The sequence below is a fragment of the Rhinoraja longicauda genome, chromosome 3, assembly GCF_053455715.1.
Source record: "Rhinoraja longicauda isolate Sanriku21f chromosome 3, sRhiLon1.1, whole genome shotgun sequence".
NCBI lineage: Eukaryota > Metazoa > Chordata > Chondrichthyes > Rajiformes > Arhynchobatidae > Rhinoraja > Rhinoraja longicauda.
Genome location: NC_135955.1, coordinates 98,447,061 through 98,458,347, shown reverse-complemented (window position 1 = coordinate 98,458,347; position 11,287 = coordinate 98,447,061). Strand labels below are relative to the sequence as shown.

General features: G+C 45.9%; 1 protein-coding gene across 1 annotated transcript; it reads right to left on the bottom strand.

The window, feature by feature from the left end:
- Nucleotides 1-496: 496 nt before the first annotated feature.
- LOC144592497 (uncharacterized) lies at nucleotides 497-10,357 on the bottom strand. The gene is made up of 6 exons (XM_078397097.1): nucleotides 10,173-10,357; nucleotides 8,998-9,149; nucleotides 6,578-6,746; nucleotides 3,743-3,817; nucleotides 3,447-3,582; nucleotides 497-1,813 (listed from the first exon to the last, which is right to left on the bottom strand). Exons 1-6 carry the CDS (start codon nucleotides 10,231-10,233, stop codon nucleotides 1,543-1,545), a joined length of 864 nt encoding a protein of 287 aa, XP_078253223.1. The 5' UTR covers nucleotides 10,234-10,357; the 3' UTR covers nucleotides 497-1,542.
- Nucleotides 10,358-11,287: the final 930 nt, after the last annotated feature.

The following is an 11,287-nucleotide window of genomic DNA, read 5'->3' as shown; positions in this document are numbered from 1 at the left end:
CTGTATTCAACATCACGTGAAGTGCTAAATCTTCTAAGAGGATGATGCTGTTCTTCAGCCTGCAACTGCATGGCCCTTAAGTATTAATGTATTTAAATGAAAATGTTTTCACATTTATTTTGCATAATATTTGAAATAAAATTCACCACTTGAGCTTATTTTCATAAAAACGAAACAATCTCTGGCTGTTTTCTAGTTATTTGCTGATTCCAAATGCATAAATACTAGGATCAATCCACACAAATAACTCTTAGTACGTAGAACAGTCCAGCACAAGAATCAGCCCTTCGGCCCACAATGTCTGCTGAACCTGATGCCAACTCAGGCTGTGTTTTGAATGAAAGAGTTATTAATGTTAAAGATTTACATAATTAAACAGAAAACGTATTTCTAGCTTCATCTTTATTTTTCATTCTCCATGATAATTCTCAATAAATTCAATCTTATCAGTTCGAAGAAGGGTACCAAACCAAAACCTTGTTGGTTCATTTCCCTCCACAGATGCTGCCTGTCCCACTGTTCCCACTGCGAATGGTATGTTGGCATTCATAGCGAGGGGATTTGAGTATAGGAGCAGGGGGGTTCTGCTGTAGTTGTACAGGGCATTGGTGAGACCACACCTGGAGTATTGCGTGCAGTTTTGGTCTCCTAATCTGAGGAAAGACATTCTTGCCATAGAGGAAGTACAGAGAAGGTTCACCAGATTGATTCCTGGGATGGCAGGACTTTCATATGAAGAAAGACTGGATAGACTCGGCTTGTACTCGCTGGAATTTAGAAGATTGAGGGGGGATCTTATAGAAACTCACAAAATTCTTAAGGGGTTGGACAGGCTAGATGCAGGAAGATTGTTCTCGATGTTGGGGAAGTCCAGAACAAGGGGTCACAGTTTAAGGATAAGGGGGAAGTCTTTTAGGACCGAGATGAGAAAGGTTTTTTTCACACAGAGAGTGGTGAATCTGTGGCATTCTCTGCCACAGAAGGTGGTTGAGGCCAGTTCATTGGCTATATTTAAGAGGGAGTTAGATGTGGCCCTTGTGGCTAAAGGGATCAGTGGGTATGGAGAGAAGGCAGGTACAGGATACTGAGTTGGATGATCAGCCATGATTATATTGAATGGTGGTGCAGGCTCGAAGGGCCGAATGGCCTACTCCTGCACCTATTTTCTATGTTCCACCATCTTGTTTTGCTTATCTTTATAGTGAGTTGATTTTCTTTCAAATAAAGTGCCAATCTGCAAGTACAATATCACAAACAGCTCCTCAATGGATAACATTGGGGGCGGCACAGTGGCGCAACGGTAGAGTTGCTGCCTTACAGTGCCAGAGACCTGGGTTCAATCCTGACTATGGGTGCTGTCTCTAGAGTTTGTACGTTCTCCCTGTGATCGGTTTCCTCCCGCATTCCAAAGGCGTGCAGGTTTGTAGGTTAATTGGCTTTTGCAAATTGTCCCTAGAGTGTTGGATAGAACTAGTGTATGGGGATCGCTGGTCAGTGCGGACTCAGTGGGCCAAAGGGCCTGTTTGCATGCTGTATCCCAACTTAATCATTTATTTGCCTATATTGATTGAAGGTAAGTAGCAGCCTTATTTTCCCATCAGTCATTGGCTGTACAGGGACAAAGTCGACACTAATTCCAGGATATTTCCGTGTTGCATTAAAATTAGAATTTTCCAGCTTAATTATCAGCTCCTCAAGCTCGTGGTTGAGATTTTGTAGCTCTTGAATTTCTAACATTGTGATATCACGTTCTCTCACATTCGTGTCTCTTTCGCGAGTCACAGAAGCTAATTCTTCTTCAAGTACTTGTAATCTGTGGTTGAAGTCAAATAATGTCATGTTAAATCAGCCTTGTCATAATTACATAGATGTAGTCATAAAGAACTGCAGTTGCTGGTTTACAAGAAGGGTTGGAGTAACTCAGAGTCAGACAGCATCTCTGGAAGAAGACGTTTCAGGTTTGGGACCCTTCTTCAAGTGACCCTTGCTTTCTCTCTCCATCCCTCCCCCTTCCCAGTTCTCCGACCAGTCTGACTGTCTTGAATACATTTTATCTCTGTTTGCTTTGTTGTTACCTTCTAGCTAACAATGACCTATTCTACATTTTTCTTGATTTCCATCCCCTTTGATGTCTCGTTCTCACACCATACACTTCCTTATCTCTATCTCCCCTTCCCCTGACTCTCGGTCTGGGGAAGGGTCTCGGCCCAAAATGTCACTCATTCCTTCTCTCCAGAGATGCTGTCTGTCCCGCTGAGTTACTCCAGCATTTTGTGTCTATCTTCGGTTTAAACCAGCATCTACAGTTCCTTCCTACACATGTGCAGTGTTGAACATGCCAAATGTGAAAGGGAAAGGTAATTGAAGTTTGATCAATGTTAGATCAATATTAATTATTTCTCTGAATTATTCTCAGTTTGAAGAGCCAACCTGAAACGTCTGCCCATTCCCTCCACAGATGTTACCAGACCCACTGAGTTCCTCCCGCACTTTATTTTTTGCTTGAGATTCTAGCATCTGCAATCTCATGCGTCAATGTTAATTATTCCTCCTTCCCCATTTCTTTTCATTCTCTTTGTCAGTTCAGTTCTCCCCCAGGAATGTTATGGTAGCAGAAACAGGTCATTCGAAAAGAAAGGAGAAGGCAGGTGGTCTGATGAGTAAGTTTGCAGATGACACCAAAATCTGAGGTGTGGACAGTGACGAAGGTTGAGCCTAAAATCTAATTGGCTTCAGTAAAGATTGTAAATTGTGTTTAGGATAGTGCTAGTGTCCGGGGATTGCTGGTCGGCACGGACTAGTTGGGCCAAAAGGCCTGTTTCTGCTCTGTATATCTAAACTAAACTAAGTTGTTTGTACTGTGTAGCTCATGTAATTAAACTTAAATTCTCGACCTCTATATTTCGAAAATAATTTGCATCAGCCATTTTCTATGGGGTGGTCTGCTGGAGCAGCAGCATCTCAGCGGCGGAGGGGAAGAGACTTGACAAGCTGGTCAGGAAGGCCAGCTCTGTCCTGGGTTGCCCCCTCGACTCAGTACAGGCAGTGGGAGAGAGGAGGATGATGGCAAAGTTAACTTCGCTGCTGGACAACGACTCCCACCCCATGCAGGACACTGTCACTGCACTGAGTAGCTCCTTCAGTGACAGACTCCTTCACCCCAAGTGTGTGAAGGAGAGATATAGGAGGTCCTTCCTTCCTGCTGCTGTGAGACTGTACAACCAGCACTCAGCAGCAGGCTCCCAGCAGACCAGTAACAGTTAAGGAATACACAGTAAACAGTTAAGGAATACACAGTAAACTGATGACAATTTATCCTTGTCTTTACTTTTACTTTTATTTATAATGAATGATCTCTTACCATCCACTTTGCTGCTGTAACACTAAATTTCCCCGGTGTGGGACAATTAAAGAAATATATATATATATACATATATTGGGTTTACCTTTGTAAATATTCTTCCCTCGTGAATTCCACCTTTTGACCCAACTCCAGGTTGTCTTCTTTCAGATTTTTATTGGCTTCTTTGGAAATGAGAAAGATTTCTTTCATGGTTGGTTTATCATTTATAGAAATGCTTCCTACCAACAGCAAAATGAAATGAAGACACAGTCAGTGTACTCAAAATGCCAGCAGTTGTGTCGTATTTTGGAAATGGCTCAAATCTGGAGACTCGAAAAACAATTTCACTGTTTTGCACACGTGACAATAAAGCACCATTGAAGCATTGAGTAACCTCACCTGGGTCAGGGATTGAATGATTATGCGTCACAGAACTCCAATCTCCCTTTGGCAGCTCTGTTGGCTTGGAGCCACCTGGACTCCACACAAAAATAAAATCATTAATGGGATGCAGGATAGACGATGTGACTTACAATCCAAGTCTATCCAACCTGTCCCTGTAACTGAAACCCTCTAATCCAGGCAACATTCTGTTTTTTACCAAACTGATCTCCCGGTGGCCGAGCACTTCAACTACCCCTCCCATTCCCAGTCTGACCTTTCTGTCATGGGCCTCCTCCAGTGCCATAGTGAGGCCCATCGGAAATTGGAGGAACAGCACCTCATATTTCGCCTGGGCAGTTTGCAGCCCAGTGGTATGAACATCGACTTCTCCAACTTTAGATAGTTCCTCTGTCCCTCTCTTCCCCTCCTCCTTCCCAGATCTCCCTCTATCTTCCTGTCTCCACCTATATCCTTCCTTTGTCCCGCCCCCCCCCTGACATCAGTCTGAAGAAGGGTCTCGACCCGAAACGTCACCCATTCCTTCTTTCCCGAGATGCTGCCCGACCTGCTGAGTTACTCCAGCACTTTGTGAATAAATACCTTCGATTTGTACCAGCATCTGCAGTTATTTTCTTATAACATTCTGGTAAACCCCCTCTGCACCCTCTCCAAAGCTTCCACATCTTGGTTGTAATGATGGAGCAGCCAGAACTGCACGCAATACTCCTAATGTGGCCGAGCCAAAGTCTGATAGAACTGCATCACGACTTCCTTACTCTTGTACTCAATACCCCTCGCAATGTAGGCAATAGTGCAAATAATGAATATTTTACCACACTATCTACTTGTGCTGCCACCTTTGGTGAGCAATGAACCTGGACTCCTAAGATCCCGCTGCACATCAATGATGTTAAAGATATTGCCTTTAACTGTATACTCTACATTCAATGGTTAGGCGATGTTTCAGGTCAGGACCCTTCTTTACACTGATGGATGATGCTTTGTGTTGGAACCCTTCTTCAGTCTGAAGAATGGTCCAGACCAGAAAGGTAGTCTGTACATTCCCTCCGTAGATGCTGCCTGAGCCGCTAAGTTACTCCAGCACTTTGTGTTTTGCTGCCTAAATCAAAGATCTGCTGTTCTGTATGCCTATACGCAAGCCTGCCATTTTTTAATCATAGAAACATCTGAGGAGGTTTGTGGGTCGAAGGGTTGGTACCTAGGCTGCACTGTTCTATGTTCTATTTGTGAGGAAGAAACACTATGATGTTTCAGATACTACCTTCAGCTGATGTTTAAGAGATGGAGAAACACACTGAAAATATTAACACGTTTCTCGTCATCACAGATGCTGACTGCACTTCCAACATTAACTGATTTCATTTTGCAACTGAGGTTCATCTATATACTAAAACTCTCGTTTGTTTGTTCCTGAACTACAGCCAAAACGGTACACGATAGCGCGACAGTTTTAGGCCCACTTTACTCACCGCCGTCCCTTTGGTGCTAATGGAAGAAGTTTCATTGAAATTGGTGTTATATTTTTAAAGTTATTCACATTTTAAAATTTAAATCTATCTCCTAGGGAGGGAGGGAGGGAGGGGGGGAGGAGGGAGGATAACGGTTGAGGGGGGAGGAATGGGGGGAGGGGGGGGGAAGGAGTGGAGGGAGGGGAGGAGGGAGGGGAGAAACATAGAAAATAAGTGCAGGAGTAGGCCATTCGGCCCTTCGAGCCTGCACCACCATTCAATATGATCATGGCTGATCATCCAACTCAGTATCCTGTACCTGCCTTCTCTCCTTACCCCCTGATCCCTTTAGCCACAAGGGCCACATCTAACTCCCACTTAAATATAGCCAATGAACTGGCCTCAACTACCTTCTGTGGCAGAGAATTCCACAGATTCACCACTCTCTGTGTGAAAAAAAACTTTCTCATCTCGGTCCTAAAAGACTTCCCCCTTATCCTTAAACTGTGACCCCTTGTTCTGGACTTCCCCAACATCGGGAACAATCTTCCTGCATCTAGCCTGTCCAACCCCTTAAGAATTTTGTAAGTTTCTATAAGATCCCCCCTTAATCTTCTAAATTCCAGCGAGTACAAGCCAAGTCAATCCAGTCTTTCTTCATATGAAAGTCCTGCCATCCCAGGAATCAATCTGGTGAACCTTCTCTGTACTCCCTCTATGGCAAGAATGTCTTTCCTCAGATTAGGAAACCAAAACTGTAAGTTTTGGCGGAGGGAGGGAGGAGGGGGGTTGGGGGAGGGGAGGGTGGGAGGAGAGGGTGCTGCACCAATGTAAAATAGGTTTGGGCCCAACGGGTCCACTTGGTCTAGTTAAAAGTTAAAAATCACTCTACAGTTTAGTTTCGTTTAGAGATACAGCGTGGACACAGGTCCTTCCGCCCACCGTGTCCGCGCCGACCAGCGAACACCCCGTACACTACTTCTATCCTACATGCCAGGGACAATGTTGGGGAAGTCCAGAACAAGGGGTCACAGTTTAAGGATAAGGGGGAAGTCTTTTAGGACCAAGATGAGAAAGTTTTTTTTCACACAGAGAGTGGTGAATCTGTGGAATTCTCTGCCACAGAGGGTAGTTGAGGCCAGTTCATTGGCTATATTTAAGAGGGAGTTAGATGTGGCCCTTGTGGCTAAAGGGATCAGGGGGTATGGAGAGAAGGCAGGTACAGGATACTGAGTTGGATGATCAGCCATGATCATATTGAATGGCGGTGCAGGCTCGAAGGGCCGAATGGCCTACTCCTGCACCTATTTTCTATGTTCTTTGGAGTGTGGGAGGAAAGCACATCAATTTTGTGTCCACATCAATTCTGTTTGTTCTTTACCTGCAGAAGATGTCCAGTCCTGGTCTTCAGTGGCCGTTCGAAGAGTCTGAGCGAGGTACCAATATCCCAGCTCCCCCAGAACGCTGCAAAACGACTTGAACAGGTGGCTCTCGGCATTTTTAACAATCTCAAGAAGTCTGGCCACCTTCAGTTCCGGCAGGCTCTCTAGCTGTATGGATCATCAGTCACTGGTTTCAGTTTGTTTAACTAAAGTCACGTATATTATTTTTCCTAGTGTACATTACATGATAGCTTTGATGTAAGAAAACACAAAATGGCAGTCACAATTCTGTCGGGTTCACCAAATAGTCACACAGCAAAGAAACAGGCCCTTCGGCCCAACTTGCCCATGCTGACTGAGATGCCCCATCTAAGCTAGTCCCATTTACCCTCATTTGGCCTAAATCCCTCTAAACCTTTCCTATCCATGTTCCTGTCCAACTGTCTTGTAAATGTTGTTATTGTACCTACCTAAACTATCTCTTCAGGCAGCTCGTTCAATACACCCACCACCCTCTGAGTGAGAATGTTGCCGCTCTGGTTCCTATTCAATGTTACCCCTCTCACCTTAGACCGAAGTCCTTTAGTTATTGATTCACCCTCACTGGAGTTTATCTTGCACTAAACATTATTCCCTTTACTATGTATGTGTACACTGTGGATGGCTTGATTTTAATCCTGTATTGATTTTCCGCTGACTGGTTAGCACGCAACAAAGGCTTTTCACTGTACCTCGGTACATGTAACAATAAACTAACCAACTAACTAACTAAGCTCAAAGATAGACACAAAAAGCTGGAGTAACTCAGAGGGACAGGCAGCATCTCTGGAGAGAAGAAATGGGTGACGTTTCGGATCACTGAACACCTCCGCTCAGTCCGCCTTGGCCTACGTGATCACCCGATTGCCAAACATTTTAGACAATAGACAATAGACAATAGACAATAGGTGCAGGAGTAGGCCATTCAGCCCTTCGAGCCAGCACCGCCATTCAATGCGATCATGGCTGATCACTCTCAATCAGTACCCCGTTCCTGCCTTCTCCCCATACCCCCTCACTCCGCTATCCTTAAGAGCTCTATCCAGCTCTCTCTTGAAAGCATCCAACGAACTGGCCTCCACTGCTTTCTGAGGCAGAGAATTCCACACCTTCACCACCCTCTGACTGAAAAAGTTCTTCCTCATCTCCGTTCTAAATGGCCTACCCCTTATTCTTAAACTGTGGCCCCTTGTTCTGGACTCCCCCAACATTGGGAACATGTTATCTGCCTCTAATGTGTCCAATCCCCTAATTATCTTATATGTTTCAATAAGATCCCCCTTCATCCTTCTAAATTCCAGTGTATACAAGCCCAATCGCTCCAGCCTTTCAACATACGACAGTCCCGCCATTCCGGGAATTAACCTAGTGAACCTACGCTGCACGCCCTCCATAGCAAGAATATCCTTCCTCAAATTTGGAGACCAAAACTGCACACAGTACTCCAGGTGTGGTCTCACCAGGGCCCGGTACAACTGTAGAAGGACCTCTTTGCTCCTATACTCAACTCCTCTTGTTACGAAGGCCAACATTCCATTGGCTTTCTTCACTGCCTGCTGTACCTGCATGCTTCCTTTCATTGACTGATGCACTAGGACACCCAGATCTCGTTGAACTCCCCCTCCTCCTAACTTGACACCATTCAGATAATAATCTGCCTTTCTATTCTTACTTCCAAAGTGAATAACCTCACACTTATCTACATTAAACTGCATCTGCCATGTATCCGCCCACTCACACAACCTGTCCAAGTCACCCTGCAGCCTTATTGCATCTTCCTCACAATTCACACTACCCCCCAACTTAGTATCATCTGCAAATTTGCTAATGGTACTTTTAATCCCTTCGTCTAAGTCATTAATGTATATCATAAATAGCTGGGGTCCCAGCACCGAACCTTGCGGTACCCCACTGGTCACTGCCTGCCATTCCGAAAGGGACCCATTTATCCCCACTCTTTGCTTTCTGTCTGTCAACCAATTTTCTATCCATGTCAGTACCCTACCCCCAATACCATGTGCCCTAATTTTGCCCACTAATCTCCTATGTGGGACCTTGTCGAAGGCTTTCTGAAAGTGTCGAAGGTTTTCTGAAAGTGTCGAAGACATCCCTATCCCATTCCTGCACTGACCTTTTTGGCCTGGGCCTCCTCCACTGTCATAGAGGCAAATTGGAGGAACAGCACCTCATATTTCGCTTGGGCAGCTTTCAACCCGCTGAGTTACTCCAGCATTTTGTGTCTACAAACGATCTCTGAGCCTGCTCTTGGTATCTGTGTATTTATCTGTTCAGTTATTTCCTTCTGCACAGTTGGCAAGTCACGGTGCCAAGCTTCAAAGGAGAACAGAAATCAAAACAAAAGATCAAAGATGATCACTACCTCAATCTGTCCGACTTGCTCGGTGGTTAAGACTCCCTTCTCCTTCAGAGCCCGGTAGAAGGGGGAAGATAACTTTAGCTCTTTGACCAGGGAAGCGAAGTGGGTCCGGATTACAGTCCCATGGTGATGCGTGCTTTCACCTGCCTTTGCTCCTGTTAGAGGAAGGACATGAGAAGGGTTATAAGTAAACCTGCTTTGAGGGCCGATGTGTTTAGCTTAGTTTAGTTTCGTTTAGAGATACAGCGTGGAAACAGGCCTTTCAGCCCACCAAATCACCACCAAGGCAGCATCTCTGGAGAGAAGGAATGGGTGCCAGTCCCGCTGAGTTACTCCAGCATTTTGTGTCTACCTTCAACCTACAGACTTGTGCATCTTTGGAGTGTGGGAGGAAACCGGAGATCTTGGAGAAAACCCACGCGGTCATGGGGAGAGCGTACAAACTCCGCACAGATAGCACCTGTAGTCAGACTTGAACCAGGGTCTCTGGCGCTGTGAGGCTGCAACTCTACCGCTGCGCCACCGTGCCACCCAGTTCAACACAGGAGGAAAATTCAGCGGGCAACAAAAATAGCTTATTATACAGGTATTATCAGGTTATTAAACAGGAGGTTAACAGTTGAGTTTATTGTCACGTGTACTGAGGTACAGTGTAAAGCTTTTGTTGCTTGCTAACCAGTCAGCGGAAAGACAAGCCATTCACAGTGTAAAGATAGACAGAAGATAGATGCAAAATGCTGGAGTAATTCAGCAGGACAGGCATCATCTCTGGAGAGAAGGAATGGGTGACGTTTCGGGTTGAGACCCTTCTTGAGACGTCCAGCATTTTGTGTCTATCTACGGTTTAAACCAGTATCTGCAGTTCCTTTGAGCAGATAGACACAGTGTTTGTACATTCTCCCTGTGACCTGCGTGGGTTTTCTCCCGGGTGCTCCGGTTTCCTCCCGCACTCCAAAGACGTACAGGTTTGTAGGTTAATTGGCTTCTGTAAAATTGTAAATTGTCCCCAGTGTGTGTGGGATTGCGTTAATGTGCAGGGATCACTGGTCGGTGCGGACTCGGTGGGCCAAAGGGTCTGTTTCCGTACTGTATCTCTAAACTCAACTAAACTAAACTGGGCAGGGCACTCCCAGGTTGCATTCAGGCCAGTGTTGGGATATGTGCGGTTGGTTACTCACTGTTGGTTTGCAACCCTCTGAATGTCACTCTCTTTTTCTGGCTGCCGAACGGTCTAGACATGGTCTGAAGATTGCGATTGCCACTTGCGTTTAGACCATCCCGGAATCGACCCGTGACATCCTGACCTCTGCCACGCTCAGTCCCATACGTTTGCAAGCCCAGCCGACAAGACTTAACGCACAAAACGTTTGATTTCCACTCTTCTTCCAAACTTCAGGTCGAACCAGAGATTACTGGCGAGCTCAAATGTCGGTGTTTGTTTCATGTGGTTGCTAAGTGACATTGGGATTTAGCTGGAAGTTGCTTAGCAGAGGCCTGCAGCAAGCATGCCAATGCGAACTTAATGAGGCTGGGCTAGAGGTCAGGGGTGCAATGGTTATAACTTCAGTGGTTCAATGGTGTTTTAGTTGTCACATGTGCAACTGCCCAGTGAGATTCCTTTTGCATATTTACACATGCGGGCGCTGCCATGTTTTGCCGCCACTTCTGGTCGTCCCGCGCGTCTGGTCGTCCCGCGTGCTCGGCCTACTGGAGCGGTTCCCGGTCCAACCCAACCACAACCTTGTTCTACCCGAGAGCTTTCAGAGATACTTCCTTCAAATGTGGACGCAGCCGAGACCATCACATAAACCAACCTTCCTTCCACTGACTCCATTTACACTTCACGCTGCCTCGGCAAGGCCAGCAGCATAATCAAGGACCAGTCTCACCCTGGTCACTCCCTCTTCTCCCCTCCCCCTTCAGGCAAAACGCACACCTCTGACGACTTTTAGGTGCTGTGTACCTTGGGTTGTTAAGAGTGCAAGATTAAATGCTTGTTAGTTTAGTTTAGAGATACAGCGCGGAAACAGGCCCTTTCGGCCCACCGGGTCCACGCCGACCAGCAATCTGGCCGCAGTACAGCTCTGTATTGCCGGACAGGAAAGCCATGTTGCGGGCTTTTAGCAGGAGTTGGACGTCTTTGTTCATCCATGGTTTGTTATTGGGAAAGACACAAATGCGTTATGTGGTAGTGACATTGTCTACACAGCTCGGGTTCGATCCTGACTAGGGGTGCCGTCTGTATTGAGTTTGGTAGTTCTCCCCGTGACCTGCGTGGGTTTTCCCCAGGTGC